At 39.6% G+C, this 26,860-nt stretch overlaps 1 protein-coding gene across 14 annotated transcripts in view; it reads left to right on the top strand.

Annotated features, from left to right (window-relative positions):
* The first annotated feature begins 5,950 nt into the window (after nucleotides 1-5,950).
* Nucleotides 5,951-26,860, top strand: part of ITGA4 (integrin subunit alpha 4) — a 78,080-nt gene continuing 57,170 nt past the window's right edge. For 7 of the 14 annotated variants that reach the window (XM_036253658.1, XM_036253656.1, XM_036253654.1 and 4 more), the window contains exons 1-9: nucleotides 5,951-6,386; nucleotides 6,740-6,861; nucleotides 19,821-19,927; nucleotides 20,024-20,153; nucleotides 22,163-22,230; nucleotides 23,824-23,953; nucleotides 25,244-25,329; nucleotides 25,975-26,037; nucleotides 26,129-26,266. In XM_036253658.1, the coding sequence (XP_036109551.1) occupies nucleotides 6,190-6,386; nucleotides 6,740-6,861; nucleotides 19,821-19,927; nucleotides 20,024-20,153; nucleotides 22,163-22,230; nucleotides 23,824-23,953; nucleotides 25,244-25,329; nucleotides 25,975-26,037; nucleotides 26,129-26,266 (1,041 nt within the window). In that variant the 5' untranslated portion in view covers nucleotides 5,951-6,189. The other 7 variants (XM_036253664.1, XM_036253662.1, XM_036253667.1 and 4 more) reach the window with 6 other exon arrangements.

Below are 26,860 nucleotides of genomic sequence, written 5' to 3'. Positions count from 1 at the left end.
TAACTCCCCACCAGTAGAGGATGAGTCCTTAGAGAAATGCCCAGCCTCCTGGTCTATCAGAGGTGGGCGATTCTGGGGTGTGTTTTCATACAGTCTCTCAGAAGGTTTAAGAATTGTAATTTGGAATTTATGTTTCATTTATTTTTTATTTTATTATTTTTTTTTATCCTCACCCAAGGACATTTTGTTTTGTTTTGTTTTTTTGTTCAGATAGAGTGGGGGGAGAGAGAGAGAGAGAGAGAGAGAGAGAGAGAGAGAGAGAGAAATATCGACGTGAAAGGGACACATTGAGTGGTTGCCACTTGCATGACTAACCAGAGCTGGGGACAAACTGCAACCGAAGTACACGCCCTTAGCAGGAACCAAACCCAGGTCTCTCTGGACCACAGGCCGACACTCTAACCGCTGAGCCAAACCGACCAGGGCGGAATTTATGTTTCATTTAAAGCAAACTTGTCAAGCATCAGGGAATTTGAGCTAATATTATATATCAGGATAAAAGAATCAGAGCTTCTTGTTTCTGTTGGGAAATTTATTACTCTGAAAAAATCCCCTCCTCTCTTGATTGCATCGTACCTTGAGGGATCTTAGTTTGGGTCCCTCAAGAGCAGACCTTGAGTCAAGCACTTGTGGGGGGAAAGGGAGTGCTTCAAAGGGATGGATTAGAGTAAGGCCGGGAAGGATTGCAATCATTTTCTTTATGCATCCCTAAATATTTTACATGTAATGTACTTTAATGTAGTAATTTAAAAATATCTAATAAAGGAAAAGTAAAAAACAAAAATAAAAAATAAGCAATACTTGCCCAACAGATCTATGAACGTTCCACCATCTCAGACTAATCTCTAGAACCCAGTCAGCATTATCCAAACATATGCTCCCCTCCCTCCCACAGTCCAGTTCCGTCTTCCTGTTGCTTTTTGTTTTGTTTTCATGATACTGCCATTATCCAGCCTAAAAATGCCAGTCATTGTTTACTTCTCCAGATTACCTGCACCTGACAACTCATACCAGTTTTTCCCAATGTATCATATCAGTTCCTTCATTTTTCTGCCTTAGGCACTCTATCCAAGTTCAGATCTCAGGCCTGCCCTTTATGCCTACACCGTTGGTTAGCAACCACCGGTCTCTCTCTCTTTCTTTCTTTTTTATTGTTGAAAGTATTATAGATGGCTCCCCTATCTCCTCCCATTGACTCCCTCCCAACTGTCTCTTCTTACCTCAATGTATATGACATTTACATTGACTATATTCTCTGGTCCTCTAAGGCCTATCATCTCTCTCCTTGTAAATATAAGCTGTTTGAGAGTAGGACCCATGCTTTATACATCTTTGAATTTTTCAGAGGACCTAACACATTGTTTTGCATGTAATAATGTATCAATGTAAATTTATAGAAATATCCAGATTTAGCTCAGTTTATGATATCAAAGATTTAATAGTCCAAATCATGTAAGGTCCAGTCAAAAAATACTTATTGACCACCTGCTGTTTGCCAGGAAACATATCAGGTGAGGAGACATAGTGGTGAACAATAACAACACAACATATGTTCTTCTTTCATATTCTAGAGAGGAAGACAAAATGAAATGGTAAATACATATATGACTATAAATTAAAGAGCTCCAAAGAGAATGAATAGGATTGTCAGCCAGAGGACAATATGATGACCTATTTTAACTGGATGAGCAGGAATATTCTCTGTGAAGAGACCTTTAAGCTGAGAGCAAAGAAAGAGAAGAATCATGAAAAGTCACAGGTTGTGTGTTCAGGCAGAAGGAACAGTATGAGTTAAGACTCCGAGGGTGAAAAAACCTCAATGCACTTAAGGAAATGAAGGAAGGTCCAGGTAGCTAAAGCGAAGTGATCCTGAAAGACTTGGCTAGTGGAGAGCTGGCAAAGTAGTCAGAGACCACATCACAGGGTCCTTGCAGACCACATCAAGTCTAGTTTGTACTAGAAGACCAATGGGAAAGATTATTTATAGGATTGAAGCAAGGGAGTGGTATGCATGATTTGATTTAGAATTTTAAATGTTTACTTAAGCATCTATGTAGAAAATTGATGGTGTGAAGGAGAAGCAAATAAGGAGAGCCAGGTAGTGCATTATTGAATAGCTCATCTGAGATTACTGCAGTTTGGAAGAGGGTTGTAGCAGAGCAGAAGATAAACAGATGGGCTTGAGGTGTATTCCAAAGGCCAAATTGCTATAACTTAATGATTAATGGATTATATGTGGGGAATACAGAGAGGGAGGAACCATGGATTATTTTCCAAATTTCTGGACTGAAAAACTGGGCAGATGGAGTGTTATTTTCTCAAAGAAAGATCTTGGATGGAGGACTAGTTTAGATGTGGGATGAGAGAATCAGGTCTCAGTCTTTCAGGTATGTTATGTGCACAATGTGCGCTAGATATCCAGGTAGAGACGTCAGGTAGAGACGTCAGGTAGGCAGTAAAACATATGACCCTGGAGCTCAGAAGAGAGGGCCAGGCTGCAGACATGAACTGGAGACTCATGTCATGTTCAATGGTATTATTTAGCTGGTATTTAAAGACATAGGAAATGGGTTAGAGCTCCTAAAGGGAGATATGGAAAGAGAAGGAAAGAGGGCCCAGAACAGAGCCCTGGGACTTTCCAACACTCTCGTGGAGGGAATGAAGGCAGCAAGGAGACTCAGGATGGCCAGATAGAAAGGGGGAGGAGAGCTAAAAATATACTATCGCAGAAAAAGAGGTTTTCAAGAAGAAGTGTTCACTCTTGATAACAACTAAGAAGTTGGGTGAGCCCATATTAGAATCCTCTCTACTAGGGAGGACTTCTTCCCAAGGATAGAGAGCTCTTGTATTTTGTCTTTTACTTTTATTTGAGCCCATAAAGCAGCTCTTGGCCCACACTGGTCTCTTGATACATATTAATCAAATGACACATATTAATTGAATGACTGAATCTTTAAGTTCAGTCGAGGGTTACGGATAGGCATAAGCATTTTGCTTGTTTTATTTTTTCTTTATTGATATTGGAGAGAAAGAGGAAGGGAGAGGGAGACAGAGATAGAAACACTGATGAGAGAGAACATCGACTGGCTGCCTCCTGCATGCTCCCCACTGGGGATCAGGCCCACAACCTGGGCATGTGCCCCGACCAGGAATCGAACTGGCAACCTCTTGGTGCTGGGTCGCTCAACCACTGAGCTACACCAGCCGGGCAACCTAAGTAGTTTTTAAAAGTCTTCCTTTTCTCCCCCTTGCATGTACCCCCTTCCTACCGGATTATCACACTTGCCTACAAAAGCATTAATTAGAAAGAAAGCAGTATCTACAGGCTTTGTCAAAGCAACATTAAACACCCTTTATTTCTGCTGACTAGGGAAAAGTGAACTGTTCTCTATGCCTCAGAGGAAGGAAACTTGGGGCTAACATAGTGTGTGAAGTAGTAAAGAGTAGTTGTTTCTGGAAAAATGGTGAGATCATAACTATAACCACAAGCATGGAAATAAGGTCCTGCCCCATTTATGCTCTGCTGGCTGCTACTGACCTTAATTATGCTATGAAAAGAATTGTGTTTAGTGGATTTCATCATATAAGATTTTGGTGAAGGGAGACAAAGAAAACAGTATGTGTTCAGATCCGTGGCTCTGACCATTGCCGGAGGCTGGAGCGTGTGGAAGTTCCTCTGATACAAGTGCTTCCTGGGCCCCAACTGGAAATGCAGCTGGAAAACCTGGATTGCTTTTTCCCAAATGATGGCAACATGAGCTAGTTGCAGAACTGGGCTGAAATCAGCACGTCGATGGGCTCAGAAAGAAAGAATCTGAGTGGAAAAACAGAGCAGGAGGACCATTTGCCATGGGCCCCGTTAGCAACTTTTCTAGAAGCCAGTTCATTTCATCTTTACAGTACATTTCCCACACGCCACTTTTTTGTCTTTTACTTTGCTGCAAATAATAAGAGAATTACTCGTCCTCTTGTTTTGTCTGTTAACAAAAGAGTAAAAATGATTGGGTTGTTTTTGGCTAGAATATCCTATCATTCCACAAATATCTCAAACTCCACGTCTAAAACGTAACTCATCAGTGCCCCGTGTGTGCCCACTCCTATGCATACACTCATGCATAACCCTGTGCCTCCTGTGTACTTTTTCTCTCAATGGATTTGCATCATATACCCAAATCCCAAACTAAGGATCTGGGCATCATCCCGACTCCTTCATCTCAGCTCCATATTTCTATTTACCAATACTGTCACCAAGTCTATTAGGTTCTGTCTCTCCTATTTCTCGAGTCTGTCGTTTCCTTTGTGACTCCTTTGCTACTTCCTAGTTCAGGTCACCACCATTTCACTGCTCATTATTTACTACAGGAGCCTCCAAAATCAGGTTTCTGTATCCAGTTTTTTCTTCACGCTTCTGGAACACACAGCTGACCAAGAGAAATCTTTCAACAACTTCCTATCATGCCCAGTAGACAGGTAACGTTTTCTACCCTGGCTCAGGAGGTCATGATGCTTCTCTCCTCAGCCCCATATCATAACAACCTGCGTGCGGACAACTAAATGTTCCACCAAGATCACCTTTTCCAGTTGCTCTACCTGGCTGGAGCCCGCCCTCATTCCTCCTCTCAAGCTGCTTAGTCTCCACCAACCCTCCTTGCCCTTCCAATCTCCTTTTGAGTGTCCCTTAGGCATTCAGAAGTTTGTCTAGTTGGTAAAAGTTTGTCTATCTACCACTTGACTGAAATTTTTCCCGAAGGCTTATCCTGCCTTGCTCACCGTGGTATCCTGTGGGTTTTGCAACTTGCTGGCTCAGTGAATATGCTGATTAAATGAACACGTATTTTAGTGATGTGTCAGCCATTACAATTTAAGATGTGCTATTTCAGTATGGTTTTAGTGAGCACGCGGGCGCACACACACACACACACACACACACCATGAAGAACCCTTTTTCTTCCTTCATATTTTTACACAGCAGTAATTATTAACTGGACCTGCATCTGCAAATATCAGCCAAGTCATCTAGGCTGTCTCTCTGGTTGCTCAGGAAAGAAACCTAAGGCACATCTGGATTGCATTAGAATGAGAATGCATGTAACCCAGTTCGGGCGTGTTGTGCCATGGGTCCCAGCGCATCTTCAGAGGCTTATTATGGGATCTGTCCCTTAACCTCACACTGGGCATCTGGTGGAAACCGGTGGAAAGGGGGAGCAGTAAGAACTGGGTTCTTGTTAAAGTGAGGCAAGTCACAGTGCTTCCTTAATAACCCAGCCTTGCTGTTGAACTCATAACAGCCTCAACCTGGCGCCTTTCAGCCCGAGAGGCTGGCTGCTCTTCTGTGTCCTCCCCCAGCAGCCCGGGACTGAAGAGGAAGTGTGGGGAGTACGGAAGCGGGCACAGAAACTTGCAGGGGCTAGAAGTGAACAGTCATAACGTCTTTGTGTCCAAAGTACCTCCACTGGTCTCAGGAGTTCCTTTTGTTCGCTTTAAATCTGGGACCCTCTGGTTAGTCTTAGCTAAATCAGATAAAGCGCCTCTCAACGCAACATCTGGACGGTGCCCCGCCGCAGCGCTGGTGCCCAGGATTTTGGCTGGCCTTTGGGCCACGCGGGGAAGGCCCTGGAATCTCTGCGTTCATAGTGGGGACCGCGCGGGTCGGATCGAGGCCACACCGCCCCGCATCCAGGCCCAAGCACGGTTAAAAGGGGAAGCCCATGCTCCCTCCAGCTCCACTCTCGTAAAGCCCCCAGCCCAGTCATCCTGCTATCCCAGGAGGCAGGGAGATCTGGCCAGAGGCAGTCCAGCAGCAGAGATCCCCCAGCGCCCCCTGCAGCCGCTCGTGGGGGGAGGGGGCGAGTGCACAGGGCACGCCTCTGCACCACGCCCAGGACCCCACCCAAGGGCCCTGCCCTGGACCAGGAGAGCCGCCCGCAGCTCCCTGCGGCAGAAACCAGGCGTGGGGTCCCCAGAGCGGGCGCACATCCCGAGCGGCCTCGGATTGCTCAGCCGGAGGCCCGAATTCCCCTCCCTCTTTCTGTCCGTCCCTCCCCTCCCCCCTCCCCCCTTTCCTGCTGCCTGCTGGCACCCGACTCGCTGAACCTCTTCTCTTGGGGCCCTCTTCCCCTTGGCCGGAGTCTCGTCCCGTACAACTTCGGGACAGTGCCTTTGGTGTTGAATGTTCCCCTCGGAGAGCGTATGGCTGAGGAAGCGAGGCGAGGGCAGGGCCCCCGAAGGGCCGCCGTCAGGGAGGCGGTGATGCTGCTGCTGTGCCTGGGGGTTCCGTCCGGGCGCCCCTACAACGTGGACACCGAGAGCGCGCTGCTTTACCAGGGCGCCCCTGACACCCTCTTCGGCTACTCAGTGGTGCTGCACAGCCACGGGCCGACCCGATGGTGAGAGGCGTGGGGCTCGGGCGCCCTCCGCACCCCAGAGCAGGAGCGAGCAGCGCCCCAGGGTTTCCCTGCCCGGTCAGACTTTCCTCTGTCAGCAGGAGGCACAAGGGCAGCGCTGCCGGGCCAGCCCCGGGGCTGCCCGGGAAACGAACTTATCTCGGGTGGCAGGGCCGGGTGCGTTCTGGCACAAGGCCCTGGAGCTGCGAGCTCGGGGTGGCTGGCTGGGTGCGTGGGGCGGTGGGCGGAGGAGGAGGTGGGGGGAGCCGGCCTGCTGCCAGCTGCTCCTTGTTCAGACCAGGAGTTCTTGGGCACACAGCTCACATCTGCGCGCACGTGCACTTTTCTCGCTGCAGGCTCGTAGTGGGGGCTCCCACGGCCAAATGGCTCACCAATACTTCAGTGGTCAACCCCGGGGCGATTTACAGATGCCAGATCGGAAAGAATCCAAACCGGACTTGTGAACAGCTCCAGCTGGGTGAGTTGGATGTGGGACCAGGAGTGAGTGATCCACCCCCCACTTGTGGACCCCAGGACAATCCACTCCTGGAAGAACTCATGTTGCCTATTACTTCCAGGGACGTGGTCCCCTTCTTTCTATCATTATTTTATTCTCTTTTGTTTATTGCAATGATTGCAGTACTCTGACTAAACTATGTAGAAGAGAAGTTCTTATTATACCATCTCCCCTCACCCCTGTCCGTTTTGTAAAACATTTTCAAGCCTCTGCATAATAGGGACAGGATACAGCTAAACCAAGACTAAAGACTTTTATTTCCATCTTTGACCTACCAGCCTTGTCCAAGAGAACAGGCTAAGGGGCAGATCAGGAATAGCAGTTGGAATTGATCCCATATTCTGTCATTTGGCTTAAGGGCTTTCTAAAGAGGAAAATGATACAGCTTTACTTAGAATACAAAATGTAAAAGAAGAGCACAGGAAACACTGGCATCTCCATTTTAATATAATCAAAATGAGGCTTAACAGACAGTTACTAGATTTTCTCTTCAAAATTCTCATATTAAACAGATACCTCTATTTGAAGCCATTTCTTCATGTCTCAGATTTGTGATGACTTGGGAAATGTGTTCTGAAGGGGCAGGGGAGAAAGATTATGTTTCAAAGCGAAAAGCAAATTTGCTTTGCACAGATACATGGGGTAAGGGGTGTGGTGGGGGTATGAAAGAGGAACTAATATTAATTTGGCACAATTAGGCACTGCTATATATGTTGCTTAACTGTTTTCCCCTCAGTGCATCAGTAGGTCATGATGAGCAGTGTTCCTACTTAACACACAAGGAGTCTGTGACTCAGAGGATTGCAAGTACTTCTAACACTTTCTCAGCTAGTGAGTGGATGATGAGACCCCAGGTCAAAGTCATATCTGCTTGGGTCCAAAATCCAAGCCCTGTCCTTCTATATACTCATCTTCAGTGCAAATAAAATTAAATGAAGGGTCCAACACATTGTCTGCTGATCTGATGAGCTATCCATAAATGGTGAATAAAAGGTTACAATTGGGACCTTTTTCATATTTATTTTTGTTGTCAACAGACTTGAGATAAGCTACTAACTGCACCTTAAACCCCTTTTAATCGTAGTTTTTGCTTTTTCTCAAACTGGGAAGCTGTTTTCCTTCATTTAGAATGAGTTCAAATAGAGTATGTATATTAGGGGATTTTCATTTTTAACTCAGAGCATCCATAAAAGTCTAGGAGTTGTCTGTAGTATGTAGAATAAGCACCAGCCTCTCATTAAGCCTCTTCCATTCCAAAAGGCAGACTAGGAAAGCATAGCACATTCATAGACCTATCCATTTGGAGTAATTCTGCAAAACATAGTTTTCATTGCATGAGAGAGTTGTGGGATAAGGAATTAGAGAGTGGGTCACAAAACCTTGGTCTTGACAAGGCCTCAGGAGGGAAAATTTCATTTCTGTTGTCCTGTAATAGTTTTCTGATCCATGATATTATAACCACTGGTATCTAGCACTCAGCTCCTGTCTGGAAGGGCACTGAATCTATTTCTAGATGTCTATATTTTAATTGGAAAGATGGCATAGCCTTCTATAAAATTTCAGATAATCTTGTCAAAATGGAAGGAAAATCTAAATTCTTTAGGCATGTGGAACATAGGGATGGACTACAGAAATATCCTCAGAGAAGTGAGCATATGGTAAATGTACAACATGAATTAATTGAAACTTTATTGGCTGAAGATCAATAAATAAAAGCAAAATGAAAGTTTGTCATCAGCCTGATTGATGAATTAGAGAAGAATTAGAAATGACAAGCTAAAGGAATATTTTTAACTTTTAAATTTTTGGTCAATAAAAATGGTGTTTACTGAGATGAAAGGCAAAAAGGAAGACAAGATTTCCTTTCAATCACTGGTTGGAACACTAATAGCTTTAGTAATAACTTTGAATATTTGCAAAAGAATTGACTGAAGTTATTTTTCATGCAGTGTTTTAAACAATATATCTTATTTTCCTTTATAAAGAAATTGTGTGTCTCCCCTTTGCCTTTTTCTAGGGTAAAGGGGGATAAATTAAAGGGGGGATAAATAGTGATGGAAGGAGTCTTGACTTGGGGTGCTAAACACACAATACAATATACAGTTGATGTATTATTGAATTGTACACCTGAAACCTATATGATTTTATTAACCAATGTTACCCCAATAAATTTAATAAAAATACGCGAAATTTATAAATTAAAAGGTAACAGTTGAAATGAAGCAAAATGAAAAATATTTTCTGGTTTGCTGAACCCAAATATCTTATCGTAACTAAAGATTGAGCTACAATTGCCATGTCGGTAAGGTATTTTCTTTCATTTGGAATGGCTTAACTTGCTTTCAGAGAGATGAAGTTCAGAGATCTCTTACAATGGTGCCTATCTCCTACACAATACAAAATACTATCCCCACGGACGAGTCTTCAGGTCTCAGGCTTTCAGATCAAAGTTTGATTCAGATAGACAACTCCTGGTAAAGAGAAGTTCAATACCACCCCCCATGCCACCCCCGCCATTGTGGATCATGTTGGTGCATACTGTGTTATAGTTACTGAAGCCATACTCCAAAGTGAGAAACAGATGCCCATTTATCTACAATGTTTAGGGTGCGAGATGTTGAAAGTAAGATATGCTTTTAGTGAAGTGAACTGACTGTAGAAGAGGAGCACTTCTTCCTGCCAGCAGGACGACTTCCTCCCCTCCCTGCCTGCCTGAGCAGTGCCCCTCCTCTTACTCCTTTGGTACTTCCCACCATGAGCCAAGAGGAGGTAGTCTTCCATCTGGAGGGTCTGAGCCCAGACCTGTTCGTGGAGAAATGTCTGAGGAGGCTAGTGATTGCCACACGTCCAGACTTTTCACTCACAGTCTGTATTCTTGCTGACTGAGGCTTTCAAAAAAGAAACTTTGATAACAGATGGTTGTTAAAATAAGGCGTCACAAATAATGACTCCATTACTGTAGTTAATCATAGTCCATCCATGGATTGCCAGTATTCAAAGAATTAGAACATAATAAAATGCATAAATGATCATAAATGTATACTTTAAAAATTATTTTTAATTGGTATTCCAAAAGACATTTCAGATCTTTCATTCCTTTGATTTGCCACTAATAATATTACACACACACACACACACACACACACACACTTTTTTGGGTAATAGAGTCTAAAGTTACATAGTTATATTTCCCAATACAATAGCCAGTAGCCACCTGTGGCTTTTGAACATATGAAATTTGGTTAGTTTACAGTGAGAGGTGCTGTACTGTGAATTACATACTTGATTTCAAAGATGGTACAAAACAATAAAACACAGCTTATCCCATTAATTTTTTTAGTTATTCATTTTATGTTGAAATAAATATTGAAAAATGAATAGTGATACATATTTAAATGGTAATATTTTGGATGGTGCCCTAAGTTAAATAAAATGTGAAAATTAATTTCACTTTCTTTTTCCTTTTTAAATGCTACTACTAAAAAATTAAGCATTTTATATGTGGCTTGTATTATATTTCCACTGGACAGTGTTGCTCTGGAGAAACACAACTTTCCTACATAAACTAACGCTAACTTTTTAGCAGGTGTTTTCTCGGTGTCTATGCGTAAACGGATAGGATTTTCACTTTTGTTCTTCAGACCAAGCAAATACAGTTAATAGACCTTTAAGATCCCTGCTGGTGCCTCTTTTTCTTGCAGAGCAATAGTCCATTCCAAGTTAGTCATCATTATTCCCCTTCAGATTTCTTTCTGAAAATTATATTGCCTTAGCTCGTCTACTGGTTTATGTTACATAACCTAACTGGAAGAGGTTAAGTCCGTTAGTATAGCATCATTAAATTAATAATTACCCAGCTTTCACTTCTGCCTGATTTGCAGGAATTGTTAGCTTAACATTAAGAGGCAAACCTCTCACTGTGGGAACTCCAAATATGCTCTTGTTAAGTTTCCTTTTCTCTTTCATTTGCACTACTCTTTAAATTGTAGCTTATGAAGCTGAGTTGATACAGACTGGTCACTTTGAAAAATCATCTGTGAACATAGGTTGTTATGGTAATTATGTAGAAAATCAAGACAGAAAGCTTCATTAATAAGCTGTAATGTTAAGAGAATTGAGTTCCCTGATTTCCAGCAATTTCCTAAACTCCATCTAAAAGAATGGTTTCTACCTAATTTGAGAGAAGAGGTTTTCTAAATGCATTTTATTTTTCTCTTAAGTTTAGTTGATTATTGAGTGCTATCCCTAATGACTGAAAATATCTCCCCTTGGCAACAGTTCCGGGGTCAGACTTGGTAATCCATTGTGCATGTGGGCTGGTTTTTATTCAGTCATTTATTGAGGAATGGCGAAGGGCCAGAACCGGGACAAACAAAAGAAATATGGTCCTTGCCCCAAGGGGTTTACAGTCCATTAGGTTACTACAGGAAAGTATGGTGAGAAGATCTAATTGAGTTTGGATAATACAGTGATGTCTTCCTGAGGAATTGATATTCAAGTGGGGAACTGAATGAAAAGAAGTCAGTTAGAGGAAGATGTTGTCAGAAAGGTGCCAGACAGCAAACAGTGTCCATGAAGACCCTGAGGTCTTTGGGAGTTGGCATCATTGAGCTGGAAGCAAAATGCATCCAGTCGCACTGTGGCGGGTGAAGTTGAGGATAGGTAGGTGAGGTAAGCAAGGATTATTTTTGGTACAACTTCCTGAGCACTTTTTAGGATTATGAATTTGTCCGAAGGTGATTAGAGCTAGGAAGTGACATGGTTAGGTTTGTGTTTTAAACAGGTATATTTGGTTGCAGTGTAGTGAATGCTTTGGAGGAAATGGGTTAAGAGAGAGGCAATAGGAATGGAAAAAAACACAGATCCTACAATTACTCAAAGGACAGATTCAACAGGATGTGATCATTATTAAATGAGAGAGATAAAAGAAAAGTTATCTTTTTAATCCCTGGGACTTATTTTTAAATTAACCCAAAACAATACACTAACTTATACAAAAGAAAGATAGGTTTAGAAAAAAATTTCACAGTTGATTGTGTGTGACCACCAACCCAATCTCCTTCATTTGAGAACTATTAACACTATAAGAAAGTATGCTTTAACTTTTAAGTATTTAGAGATGTTTTCAAAGATGTTACTGAAGGTTTTGACTTGGGCCCTTGCTCGGATGATGGTGCTGTGTCCTGTGGGACAGAAGTAAATAGCTAGTAATCAGTTGGAGGTGTGGGTCAGGTGGGCAGGAGAGGTATTTACGGCCTTTCAGAGTAGACGTGATTGATGTAGAGATGGCAATCAAGGCCATGGAGGTTAATGAGTTTAATCTGGGAAATCACTATGCTGAAAAGATTAGAGGGCCCAGGACAGATCCCAGAGGATGCTACAATTTGAGAAGTGGCTAGAACAATGCCACTCAACTCTGGTTGCTGTTTAGATTCTCCTGCAGAGCTTTAAGAATAGGTCTTGGGCCCTGGCCGGTTTGGCTCAGCGGTTAGAGCATCAGCCTGCGGTCCTGAGAGACCCGGGTTCGGTTCCCGCTAAGGGCGCATACCTCGGTTGCACTTTGTCCCCGGCCCTGGTTGTTCGTGAGGGTGGCAGCCACTCGATGTGTCCCTTTCACATCGATGTTTCTCTCTCTCTCTCTGTTCCTCTCTCTCCCTCCCACTCTGCCTGAACAAAAATGGAAAAGTGTCCTCGGGTGAGGATAAAAAAAAAAAAAAAAAAGAATAGGTCTTGGTAGGTGTGATATTGTGATTTATAAAAAGAAATATATATTTGGTTTCTGTCCCTCTTTCTGGAAGAAGCTCCTAAAACACTTAGAATCTCCTGAGGGATAAGAAAGACAAAGATGTCTTTGATTATTTTAATGAGGTAGATTTGGGACCTCACTTAAGGAGGGGGGCTGGTTACTAGTGGGGCTGACCAGGTGATTAAAGGGTGCGTAATTTTTGGTCCCACTCCCATGACCTCCAAGATGGGGAAAGATGGCCAATGTTTTAAACAGTTATTCCTATATGATAAAGCCTCCTTAAAAACCCAAAGGGACAGAGTTTGGAGAGCTTCCATGTTGGTGAACACATTGGAATTGAGCACAGAATCCTTAGTAGGGAATCAGGATTCTCCATAGGTCCCCAAATGATACCAGTATTCATCCATGGTTGAGAACCACTGGAGGAGAGGAGCCCGAAAAAATGACTGAGAAGGAGAAACCAAAGAGATGGGAAGGAAGTCAGGTTGATGTGGCATTATGGAAGTCTAAGGATGAGGTTTTAAGAGTGAGAGTGGTTGATTGTATCAAAAGTTGCTCAAGTTGGGCCCTGGCCAGTTTGGCTCAGCAGTTAGAGCATCAGCCTGCAGTCCAGAGAGACCCGGGTTCGGTTCCCGCTAAGGGCACGTACCTCTGTTGCAGTTTGTCCCCGGCCCTGGTTGGGTCGTGTGGGTGGCAACTACTCGATGTGTCCCTTTCACGTCGATATTTCTCTCTCTCTCCATCCCTCCCACTCTATCTGAACAACAACAACAAAAATTTTTTTTTAAAAAGTTGCTCAAGTTGGAAGCTTGTCTCTTTCTTTTTCTACTTAATGTGACTTAGTCCCTGTTGAGTTGGGTTGGGGGGAAAAAAAAGTTGCCAAGAGTCAAGAAAGGTAAGAATTTAGGAGATTTCATGAGATTTAGAGAGAATCAGTTCATTAGTACCTTGGTAAGACCAATTTTAGTGGTGAAGCCAGATTAGAGGCTGGAGGAAAAATAAGGAGTGAGAAAATATTGGTAGCAAGTCTCAATAACTCTCTTACCTGAGTTCTTCCTTCATTAATTAAATCAGTCTTGTCAGTTACTTATGCTAGGTACGGGAATAGAAAGTTGAATAAGACATGACTGAAGCCCTCAAAGAACTCAGTTGAGATGGCAGGAGAGACAGGTTAACAGACAATCATGAGAAAATGATTAGTGTGATGAGAGACACACACCGTGGAGGGTTGGGGGGAGAAGGAAATCTGATAATAAGACATTTCAATACCTGTCTTTCCAGGAAAATACTTTGAGAATGGTCTCCAATTTTGCTGTTTGTTTCAATAGTTTGACTCCGTTTCCCACTACACAAGCTGGGAGCTATGGTGTGGAAGTTGAGGACTCTCATATCCATGTCTCCTCTGAAACCTGGGTCTTTTACTCTTTATTGCTCAAAATTACTGTTATTACTATTGGATTCATAAACATTACCGTTATTTTTTTAGAAACATCACCATGTTTTATTAGATGCATGGAAAAAGGAAATAGTTTAATATGCTGGACATAACATAATGGATTTAATAGTTGTTAGGGTTTGATAAGAAAAACTAAAAGAAGGGGCCACTGGGCTCAAAGAGCTCAAGGCTGCTGGTCAAATCGCTCAGCACTGTGAGCTCCCTCTGCTGGTGTTGTCCAGATCAACATAACGTGGGTATCAGGACGCAGACACATTCACCATTTAATGAACACCTACTAGTTGCCAGGCAGTCTTGTATGCACAGCCATACCTTTCCTGTCATCTTCATAACTCTGCAATGGTAGGTCTTATAATCCTGTCATATTTGAAATGATTTGTTCACCTTTAATCCCACATTTTTTATCTAATATTCTTAATTTAGTTAGAGGAATGAATTGTATAATTATTTTCACTCAGTAATCATTGCTTCTACAAATAAAGACATCTTGAATGAATGGTTCTTGATATAACATAGAATAAAACAAGCGTCTGTCATTTTTCAGGATTATTTAAGAAAAAGAGTGGAAGAGTCTGAAACGTATAGGACTTTTTAAATGGACTAGAACTTCAACTTAAAAAATAATAATTGGTGGAAGTAAGGACTTCCACTATTTCTCTGAAACTTGAAATTACATCACATGTTTTGAAAGATCAGTTATATATATGGTCTTCGCAGCAAGAGAGCCAGACTGAGTGCCCCAATCAAATGTCAAGTGATGGGGAAGTCACAGCACAGGGCACAGCAGATAAACAAACATGTTATTACAACAAAAAGTCCCAGGCGTCCCGACCCACAGAGTGTTTCACTCAAGCTGTCAACAAGTTACAGAGAGAAGAACTTTGAGTCTGACTTTCCCTTTTGGTCTTTCGTCAGTGGAAACACCAAGACATGGAGAACGATGTAAATTGAGGAAAAGGGCGGGGCAAAGAGAGGGACCACGTAAATGGCATTTTCTGTGAACACTATGGAATTGAGTGTATACTCTGTGGGCAGATTTGTGATATTTTACATGTCTTCTGATGAAAAAAATGAGAAAGTGACATTGTTTTCAGTTAATTTGTACATCTAAAATACTTGTGGACTTCTCTTTTATATACAACAGGGTAGTGGGAAGTAACAGATCTATTTCTGACAAGTTTTTTTTATTCTAATCTTTACCATTTACCACACCCTCAGAGTTGAGCAAGTTACTTTATTTCTTTAAGACTTGATTTTCTCACTACCCTGTTGTATGTAAAAGAGGTCTGCTGCTGCTACCATGAGAATTAAATGAGTTAATGTGTAGAAGGCCTGATGACAGCATTGTGCCACAAATATCTTATGGAGCAGGATATATTCCATGATATATGTACAGCTTAATCATATATTTAGATTAATCCTTAAAATAATAATAATGTTCACATCCACTAACATTTGCTTGCTTTCTCTGCTAGGCTCGGGCGAGTGCTTCACACATATCTCACCCACTCCCCACAATCCTTTCAGAGGCTGGGAAACAGGCACCTCCTGTGGGCCCCAGCTGACTCTCAGTTTTAAATAGTCCTGCTCACATATCCCACTTTGTAAGATCTTCAAACTTGTAAACACTGTTTCCCTTCAGACCATCTGTTACTGTCTTACAACTTGAGGCAATATTTTGGGAGAGGGGTAAGGAAGAATAGTAGTGAAGGCAGAAGATATCTCCAAAGATTAGATCCCTGAGAGTCTGGTGAAATGTTTGCAGTAAAGCAGCGATTTTCGACTGGTGTGTTGTCAAGAGGTGTGAATGAATCAAGATTATACTTTTTTTTTTTTGTCAGATTGGCAAAAAAAAAAATACATTTTTTGGTTGCTGCAGAATTTTAGTAATTCGATGATGTGTGCCATGAAATGACAAAGGTTGAAAATCGCTGCAGTAAAGGATTAGACCTTCTAGTAAAGGGTTTGCGTGGTGCTATGTGTATTTTGGAATTCCCTTCTCAGCAAATCCGGATTTCGTTGCTGCTTTCTGCGAGCAAGGCCCTGCCTCCTGCCCCGGGGGAGGGCGGGCAGCAGAATACCCGCCCACGCGGAGGTAGATTGTCTACCCTGGCGGAGTCCCTTTCGTATTTTGGGACTTGGGGCAATGACACTGAAGACTGACAACAACAAAAAGAAGGGGGTGGAAAAAATGTGCCTAACTGGCTTTGTACTAACATCATTTATAGTCGTCTGTCAAATTCCTGCTTACTCACATGTATGTACACATACATGTACTGATCCAAAATCAGATGAAAATCAAAAACTGAAGCAGTAAGCATACATCTTTTTATTTTGTTTCCCAAGTATAAAATAAAAAAGAGAAAGAAAGTTTTTAGAATCAGGAGTATGGTTTTTATGTGGCTTGTATTTTTAATGTCTGTTGGAAAATTGCATTCAACTGTACTAAGAGTCATTCTAGTTGTATGAGAGCATGGAAAATTATCACATGTTAATTTCTGCTGACCTCTTCTATGTTAAACCATGCAAAGTACTTTTTTAAATTATGAAGCTGATTGGATTTGCTAAGAGTTTACATTAAGTAATATATGAGCTGAGTTGAAAACCAGATTATAAATAATTTTGGCCTAACATGGGTCAAATATAAAGATAGTCTGAGTTTATTTATGATGTTCTGTCTGGAAATGAACAAGAAGTAGCTTTCTCATGACAATTTTAATAGTCATCATTTCTGGCCAAATTAGACATATTGGATTTCCACATGCAGAAAATTTGCTTAACATTTGATGTCCTATTTCAACATCTAGCAAAACCAAGGAGGAAAAACAATGTATTGTTATTATTTTCAAAAGGAAGTGGTTTCTTTTCAGATATGATATAACAGAGGAAAAGGCATAACCACTTACATTGCAGAGCTGTTGCCGACAAGGCCAAGGGCACACTGAACTGCCTGGGAGCTCTTCGGAAAATTCTGATATCCGGGTCTCAACCGGACACATCGAATCTGAGCCTCTGGGAGTGGAAACCAGGCACCAGTATTAGTTCAGAACTCTCCCCAGGTGATCCCAGTATCCACTCAAGGCCAAGAACCACATGATAAAGGAGCGGCCTTAATATGATCTGCCATCTGCAAGCTGAAGGAGCAGAAAAACTGGTGTGATTAAATCGGGCCAAATGCCCGAGAGGTGGGGCTTGGGGGTGAGGGCAGGGGGCACAGGTGTAAGTCCCAAAGATCTGAGAGATACTCAGACATGGACAGAGAGACGTTTGAGGGGAGTGACATCGATAAAGTGGGGACGTTTGGTTATGATGCGCATGAGCCTCGATAGATTCTGAGCAGTGGTGACATCAGGATCACCTGATAGAGCTAAAATGAAACAGAAGATACAATGTGGAATCATCTGTGGCTCCAGAAAACAGTGTAGTCACACCCTCGTTTCTCTAGTCGTCGTTTAAAATTTTAAAAAGACTCAGCCAAAAAACAGACAATAACAGTTCACTATTTTTGCCCATAAAAATTTTTGGTCATTTTTCTCAAGCAATTAACATGGTATCTGAGTGGGTCTAAACTATTGTGTGTTTAATCTTTTTTAAACTTTTGGAAGGCATCTTTAGAACAGTAAAGTTGTTTCTAAATATTGAGTATAATTTTGATGAAACAAAGTGTCTATTACACTACATTTTAATCGAGATATGTGTTATTTGTGACCTCCTTCCTCTCCTTTCCCTAATTTTTCTCTTGCTTGGGTGCCTAAATGACTATAAATTTAGAAGACTTTGGTATTTTCTTAGAGGATATTTCATTGAAGTATCTATCATGGTAAATAGGAGCTTCATCTTCAGATAAACAGTCTACCATTTATCATCTATTTTTGACATTAAAAAAAACAAAAAACAAAACAGGAACTGGTGATCTTAGTGAAAAGTCAAACTGAAAATTGCATCACAATAAAAATTAAAATTCCTTGTCATTCTCTTTCACTTTCCTTCAATTATGTTGCCATCATGTAGCCATAGTCAAACTCTGTATGAGACCTTACCCAAAGCACACAATACAATTCTTTCTCCCTCCCTCCTTCCCTCTCCCTCTTCCCTTCCTTTTTCTTTTTATTAGTCTTAACATCGAGACCTATGTTTCCACCGGGATCATCTTTTACCAAGGCTTGGGCTGCAGGGAGATTCTCTTTCTATTCCAAATAGACATTGCTAATCAACCCCACATTCTTCCTTCGGACCCACCCTGAGTCATCTTCCTTTCAGTCCAGTGCTCCACACAGCCACTGCACATAGGTGGGACTTGTCACTATTCTGTAAGAAACCTGGCCAGGACAACATTATCCACATTCTGTCACAGCAGTGTTCCAGATTATGTGAACCATCTGGGGTAGGCAGGGCCTCACCTCAGAGAAGGGGCTAGGAAGCTTTCTTCAGTTCAGCTGTGTTGAGGGTTTTGCTGTTTTTCCTGAACAACATTTTGGAGAACAAACAAATGTACACACATCTTCCTACCCAGCAAGATTTTCTGCAAATAATTTCACTTTCAAAATATTAGCCTTATCAATATAGATATTCTGAGTTTGCCCAGGAAGTTTTATCTAGGGGTCAAGGTTATAGGAAGAGACGGTGCCTAACTTAGAGAATCGTTCCTATAAATGGACGAAAATTTGGTACCAGTGACCAGTGTTCAAAATGAAATAAACAAACCCAAGTTCCACATTCTTCCAATCAAATTAATGCAAATGCTTTAACTTGCCTTTGGAATTAAGCTCAGGTGGAATATTGAAGAGGGTGAAAACACAGACAACAAAAGGAATCTTTAGATACTGCATCTTATTCTTCCCTAAAATCACTTCATTAAAACCACTTTAATACAGGATCCCATCTATAAAGCAAAGACGTCACTCTCAGCAAAAACAAACAAACAAACAAAAAAGGATCACTGTGTAGATTACTTTCTCTTATACAGTTTAGGAACACTATATTGCCCATGAGTAATATTTTATTTAAGTTTGGTTTTCTGGCTATTCAAGAATTTGCAAAAGTGCCTATTGAAGTTTTTTATTTACTAATGAAATAATCTGTTTTCAACTCTTTTTTTTTTTTGATTTGCTGAGAACAGTCACAGTCAACTAAACGTAAACCATCAGGCAATTGGTTTCCAATGCTAGTCATTGTTACCACGCTAATTATACGCTGCCGATTTCCACATACTATACTCAGTCATCACCTTCCAGCTTCAATAAACTGTGACTTCAGTGCTGAAGACCATACTGTCTTTTATTCTTAATGTCTCCATACAAGAAATGTCTTAGAAAGTGCTCTGGCAATGTTGCCAATGATGCTAGCCCAATGGTCAAAACAACGTACACTGCCAGGCTGTTTGCATAGCCTATGTTGGAGTAAACTGGTCTTCTCCCCTCCCAGTCATGTGGATTAGTTATCTCCTCTATCAAGGTCATTTCTTCACAGTGTTATCAGTCATTTCTACAAATAAAAATCACCTTGCAAGAAAACAGGTTGGCAACAAGTACCTCATCATTATCCCCTGCCCCCACTGTGAGCTGAACAGAAGATGATAGAGAAGCAGGGCAGGAGGGCATTTCACACATGGTTGAAGGGGGGAACATTGGGGACAAGCATGATGTGTTTATTTTCTCTGCTCTCCTAGAATAACATGGTTTTCAAGGTAACTGATGATAATGTTTTCCAATGCTGTAGGTAGCCCTGGTGGAGAGCCTTGTGGAAAGACTTGTTTGGAAGAAAGAGACAATCAGTGGTTGGGGGTCACACTTTCCAGACAGCCCAAAGAAAATGGATCTATCGTGGTAGGTTATTGGAATTGGTCCAGTAATCACATCATGAAATCAGACATTCCGGGTGTGACTTTCACATCACTTGGTCTACTTTTATGTTTTTTTCAGACTTGTGGACATAGATGGAAAAATATATTTTATATGAAGAATGAAAATAAGCTCCCCACGGGTGTTTGCTACGGAATGCCCTCTGATTTGCGGACAGAACTGAGTAAAAGAATAGCTCCGTGCTATCAAGGTAGGACATGACTTTGATGTTAACTGGATCAAAAGCAACAAGTGGATGATTTTTAATTTTTTAAAAATTATTTTCAATTTTTGATGTGCAGGGAGGGGATTTTTGAAATAGCTGTGTACTTTTTAACTTCTCAAAGTATCCTTTTCTTTTTCCTTAGAATAGTAGTTTTCGTAAATTCACTTTGTGCTTTTAGGAAGTTCCACAGTTTAATTTGAATAATTCTAGAATCTAGTTGATAATGACCCACTTTTGCATTAAATACACTTTCAATTCAGTAAAGGTGATTCTAATGCTCAATAAATGTAGGACACTTAAAATTGTGTAATTACATTGAAAAATCTGGTCAGTAACAAGAAAAATGTTTCAGTTTCTTGCTTTACCTTCACGTACAAAGAATATTCAGAAAGATTCAAGTATGAATGAAGCAAATATTTTTCACTGCCTATGTTTTTTTTTTTCACTTCTAATTCACATTTTTTTTTTGAAATGGCAAGGGATTGATATCTTAAGTTTGAAAGGTTTTCCCATAAAAATTATATTCCACAGGCAGCATTAATGTCCACAGAGGTAGGACAGAAATTAACACCTGAAGAAAAAAAAAGCTTTGAGGTGAATGTCAACAGAGCATTAAAAAGAGTACCTGCAACAGAACTAATTCTAAAAATGTGTCTTTGGAAAACTCATCATTAAATGTGTGTACATTTAAACTTTAACTTAAAGAATTATCCCCATCTCCAAAGAAAGTATCTGTTACCTGACAAAATTTTGACCAAGTAAGCAAATTCAATTACTGATTCTAGTAATATTGGGGTCGGGGCTTCCCTCCCTGTCATTGGGGGGTCGTGGAGAAGCTTATAATCATATATATTCCCGATTTGCCTTTGGATGTCAAGAAGGTAAAAAAAAAATTTTTTTTAATTCTTAATTGGAGTAAAACTCTGGGTTTTGGCATGTTTATTATCCTTTTCGTCCTGATGGTTTATGGTTTATGGTTTATACTTTGAACATTTTCACAATAGAGTTTTTATTTTTGCTCATTTATACATAGCCACATTCTACACAAAAATTCAGGATGGCATAAATATAAGACACCTAAAATTATGGGGAAATTTATAAAAATAGAAAAAATAAGGTCAGGGAAGATATAAAAAAGTGAAAAATCATGACAGAGTACAGTAATTATAAATGACTTAGCAATTCACTTAAATGTCCTAGTTAATAAAACCAAAGCAAAGACGTGGTCCTGATTCTTATCTTTATAGAGGGTTTCTTACGCGATACTTCCAAAGCTCAGCTTTGTCTTCGTAGCAGGTTCCAAAAGCGTCCACTTGTGGGGGCTCTGCAGTAAGAGACCCTCTGTTTCCATGCGGATTTGCTGGGGTCTATTATTTTCAGCTGAGCAACATCTGGGATGCCCTTTTTTTTGTTGTTGTTGAATTTTTTAATGGAGGAACTATAACAACAACAACAACAACAAAAATTGGAATGAAATACATTAAGCCTTAGATAAGAAGTGATTTCTGGTTGGTGATCACATATACTGAAAAGTTAATTAAATTAGGCAGTAGCTGTAATAGAATATTAGATGTGGAAGAAATTTTGGCAATTGTTGAGTCAAATGCCTTCATTTTATTGAGGAGAAAACTGAGCCAATGATATGTAATTTTCTCGGTCTTTTAGTTCTCTGGTAGCAGAAGGGGCCCCAAGCTCAGATTTTTACGCTATTTCTGATCCCAAATGTCTGTCCATATTTGCAAATTAATGTGGGGTAGAGGGCTTATGAAATGAGAGCAATAGTCTGTCTGTGAATACTTTTTCTTCCCTTTTTTTTTTAAACCTTTGGTCAAAAACCGGTTGGTGGCAGAGCAAGGGGCCACCATTCAAGTTTTTTGTTTTTGTTTTTAATTTGTGTTCTGGCCTAATCACCCATCCTCCACAAGATAAAATTATGCAGATTTTGTCTTTATTTTTAAATAAAATCATGAATTGTTTTTCCTACTTCATTTTAGATTATGTGAAAAATTTTGGAGAAAATTTTGCATCATGTCAAGCTGGAATATCTAGTTTTTACACAGAGGTAATACTCCAAAAAATACCTATGAATGTTTACATGTAGAATTTTAATTCTTCTGAAGACTTAGAAGAGTGATGTTATGCTTTCCAGTAAAAATTGTATACCATCTGAATAATGTCTCTTAAATTTGAAAGTGCAATATTATAGGTTAAGTTTTATCACTCAATATTTCACTTTCACATATATTTTGAGAAAATGACTAATATTAGATGGCTGTCCTCACAAGATCAACTAAAAGTTTGTACTAAAGAATATTACTTTCATTTAGAACTTAATGGAAATTAAAAGTAGCTATAGTTATTTGTTTTGTTAACTTTGGCACTGAAAATATCTAAGTATGTTATCTTTACTTGTTGGGGGGAAGTAAGCATATGAATTCACTTTTTGTTTTTTTATCCTCACCCAATGGTATTTTTCCATTTAAGTTCAGATAGAGTGGGAGAGAGAGAGAGAGAGAGAGAGAGAGAGAGAGAGAGAGAGAGACACTGATTGCTTGCCTCCCACACGACCCAACCAGGGCTGAGGACCAAACCGCAACCGAGGTTTATGCCCTTGACTGGAATCGAACCCAAGACTTTTTGGTCCAAGGGCCAATGCTCTAACCGCTGAGCCAAACCAGCCAGGGCTGAATTCACACTTTCAATTAAAATGATGAGAATTGGGAGACTGAAGAACTTAATGTTTTAAATCAGATACGTTCCCAAACACTTATTTTTTTTTTCTACCGCTGTAGTCACTCTGACTCCCAGTGAAAGATCACAGTTGTACTCAGCCTCCAAAGCTCCTAGTTTCCCTCAAACACCAATGACGAATTTATGAAGGTTTTCTGAATCTAGAAAACCTGTATCAAGCCTTGGATTAACAATTTCCATAAATATTACCTACTATGTAAAAAATGTTTTCTTTGGTGCATATTTAAATTGACCATTTTTAAGTTCAAAATTTAAATTTATCTTTTTTTTTGGAGTTCAGGATTGTTTAGGAAATTTAGAAATATGTTAAATAGGTTAGATTGCTGAATGTTTTTATATATTACTAGACAACTATCTGCTCACGCCAACTTTCTGTTTCACTTTTATAAATTCATATTTGTCATCAAATATGCCCCAAATTTCATTGGACTTATTTCTGTCTAAGCTAACATTGTTAAGGAAACTAGTTAATGGCTTTTTGCAAATTGAAATAAATTAAGTCTATTTTTTACTCTTTGACATCACATGATTATCTCTGTAATGAGCACTAATGAATTACCCAGATATGATTTACTTTAATAGAAACCACATTGCCTTTCTCCCAAAAGCTTACTCTGGTGTTCAATGACTCTGCCTTTGGTTTCTAAGTCTACTGAGAAGTGTGACGTGAGAGTTTCAGAGTGTCTTCTCTAAAATTCCACTTTTAAGTGAAAATCCATTAGCTAGTTTCTCTAGCCCCCCCCCCCCCAGGTGTGTTTTTAAATTTATAAGATGCTCAAATTTTAGAGATTTATTATAAATGTGTATTCTTGTCACTATTTATTTTAAATGTATATCTGGAAGCAATTTGGAGTGGTGAGATTAAACTTTTGAATGATGATAAATTGTTATTTTTTTTTTACAGGATTTAATCGTGATGGGAGCTCCAGGATCATTTTATTGGACCGGCTCTCTTTTTGTCTACAATATAACTACAAATAAATATAAGGCTTTTTTAGACAAAGAAAATGAAGTAAAATTTGGAAGTTATTTAGGTACTGTAAAAATTGACAGACTCAAATTATAATCTTTCTTACTGATTGATACCAGTAGTTATAAATAAGGGAAATTGTATTTTCAAAAGATAAAAATGGCCAATGACTCTTAAAAAGACAGTTTGTTTGTTTAAGAACATACTCTATGAAACTTTAGTTAACTTCCTATTTAACATATGTAACCACAGTCATCAATATATAATACTTAGACAACTCCTGGTTTACTGCTAAGTGTTTACTCTGAGCTGTACCTTTATGTAGACAACTTCCTATTACAAAGGTAGCATCTATTGAGTGCTTACCATACTGGAGGAACTTTTGTAAGAACTCCACATGAATTAACTCATTTAATTACACATGAGTAAGTGTTACTTAAAGGACTGACTGAAAGTCAGTCGGCAGCATTCTAGACAATGGGTAACATTATGAAGCCTATGGGTCTAAAAACAGCTCATTGACCTTTGCCTTGTAAGTTCTTAGAATACTTGTCAGAGCTTAACCATTTTTATCTTCTTACTCTTATTTATATTCTTGTTTAATAAGTCAGCAGTGGAATACTTTATCATCTGTTTCAATAGAAATGAGAGTTTTCTGGCATTAGCTCCTCTGTTCTAGTAAAGGAACGCTCTTCCTATGATTCCTTAGAAAGTACAGATTTGCGTAAACCATCTGTGCTCCAAATGTGAGCAGCCTAGACTCAGAAATAATTATAAGAAAAAGCAGTATTGTTTATCCTATTTGAACCCAAGAAATTCATTTACAATTCAACATTTACTTGTTTATAGTTGAAGGTTATCTTCAAGTATTATAAAATGTAACTTGGTGTTATCCCTTTTATGATATAATAAAACAAAAATATTTTCCCATTTCTATCATAAAATTTTATCACAATAGGAAGATTTCCTGGTGGAACAAGTTGAAATTTAGGAAACTTTATACTTAAAGATTAAAATGTCATATTTTATTCACTCTAAAATATTTCTGTTGTAATCCTAGAAGCTTGCATGTCCTGATACTACACAGAGACTAACAAACCAAATGTAAAGGTGTTTACTCCCATTTCTAGGACTTGGAAATATAGGCCATGTAACGAATTTCATAACACATTAATAAATGCTTAAAGTATATAATGAACAACCAATTTTGTGTATTGCTTTGTAAAATATTATTAAAGCTCTGTTCTCTGAAGTCATTTGGCATTCAGTCGCATTTACATCTGAGTGGATTTACAATAATATATTTTACCCATTGCAGATGATTATTCTCATACTTGTCTTGGTTTTCTTGAAGGATACTCAGTTGGAGCTGGTCATTTTCGGAGTAGGCATACCACCGAAGTAGTTGGAGGAGCCCCTCAACATGAACAGATTGGTAAAGTAAGAACTATGTTTTTATATTTATTTCTTTACAAGTGTTCAACTAGATAGCATGAGAGAAGATACTAAATTAGTGGCAGCAAAAATTCCAAGGAATGAAAGCTAGAAATGGTGAGCAGTGTGCTACATGTAGTGGAATTGGTGAATGTTGTATGGCTTCTAGATTAAGTTTAGCAGAAAAGCGTTAAGGAAAATTACACAAGTCAAATACAGCTTTTCTTTCTTATGAGTAAATTGTTCTTGAGAGACGGATCTCAAGGTGTCTGGGGACTATATTTATTGGTTAACAAGTTTATATCTAAAGGGAAATTGAGGCAGAAAGAATAAGATGTTATTTCTGACTTTAGTTTTTGTTACATTGTTGTGTATATGTTACTAAATTTTTCTGAGTCTGCCTTGGAAAAGAAAGCAAACAATACTTTCTGTGCCCTCAGGGATCTAGAAGATAGTTCCTGAGAAGGTAGTTTTGCAAGGAAGTCATGTTAACCTGAATGTGGTTTCCTAAACCTCTGGTATCACTATGAAAAGGGTTTTAGAAAATATATCTGAGCAATTACAAGTTATGACAACTGATGTTTTGCTCAAATGAAAACATGTTTAATGTGATAGCAGCCTAATCTCTTCTAATTCTTTTCCCAACCACAGGCGTACATATTCAGCATTGATGCAAAAGAACTAAATATCTTATATGAAATGAAAGGTAAAAAGGTAATATGTCTCTACCTTTGGTATCACAGAGGGCTTTTGTGACTAACCTTGCTTTTTTCTCAATGACTGCATCTGGTTTGTTTTGGAGCAGCTTGGCTCTTATTTTGGAGCTTCTATCTGTGCTGTGGACCTCAATGCAGACGGCTTCTCAGACCTCCTCGTGGGAGCTCCCATGCAGAGTGTCATCAGGGAGGAAGGAAGAGTGTTCGTGTACATCAACTCTGGCTCGGTAAGTCCGGTGATTCCCACACTTATGTGATTGTGTTTGGAACTTATTCTGGAATTCTGAGACTATAGATTATTAAGTTTATGTTACTGATGAAAGTAAAAATTTTGTTATTATGGTGGTGTTCCAAAAAATAAATGAAACAGGATGATAAATGGGCTGTTTTCCCAATTTGATATTCCAGAAATAGATCAGCCTTTCTAGAGCTCTTCTCTTCACCTCTGTGTGTGTTCACTCCAACAGATTGTTTCTCTCAGTTTATATATGACACCAATCTAATGTGAAAGAATGATTTTTGTACCCCTCAAATGTGGATTCCTTATTGTAGTGAATGTCCTTATATAATTGAATAATTATCAAATATTACTAGAAGTAGAAGATAAAATATTTCATATTTCTAATTTCTTGATTTGACAATTGGAAACAAGACATGTTTTGATAGAATGCTAATTCGCACAATTGATATAGATTATATTCTTGATAAGAAAATAAAATTGACATCGTTTATTCCAAAGTGGATATAGTAGTTGTAGAAATGCATACTCACTGCTTATTGCTGAGTTTTAAATTATGGAGAATACTTTGGAGTAGAAACTG

The sequence above is a fragment of the Molossus molossus genome, unplaced genomic scaffold, assembly GCF_014108415.1.
Source record: "Molossus molossus isolate mMolMol1 unplaced genomic scaffold, mMolMol1.p scaffold_m16_p_11, whole genome shotgun sequence".
NCBI classification, from domain to species: Eukaryota; Metazoa; Chordata; class Mammalia; order Chiroptera; family Molossidae; genus Molossus; species Molossus molossus.
Note: the sequence above shows the minus strand (reverse complement) of the source record. Positions and strands in the feature narration are given on the sequence as shown.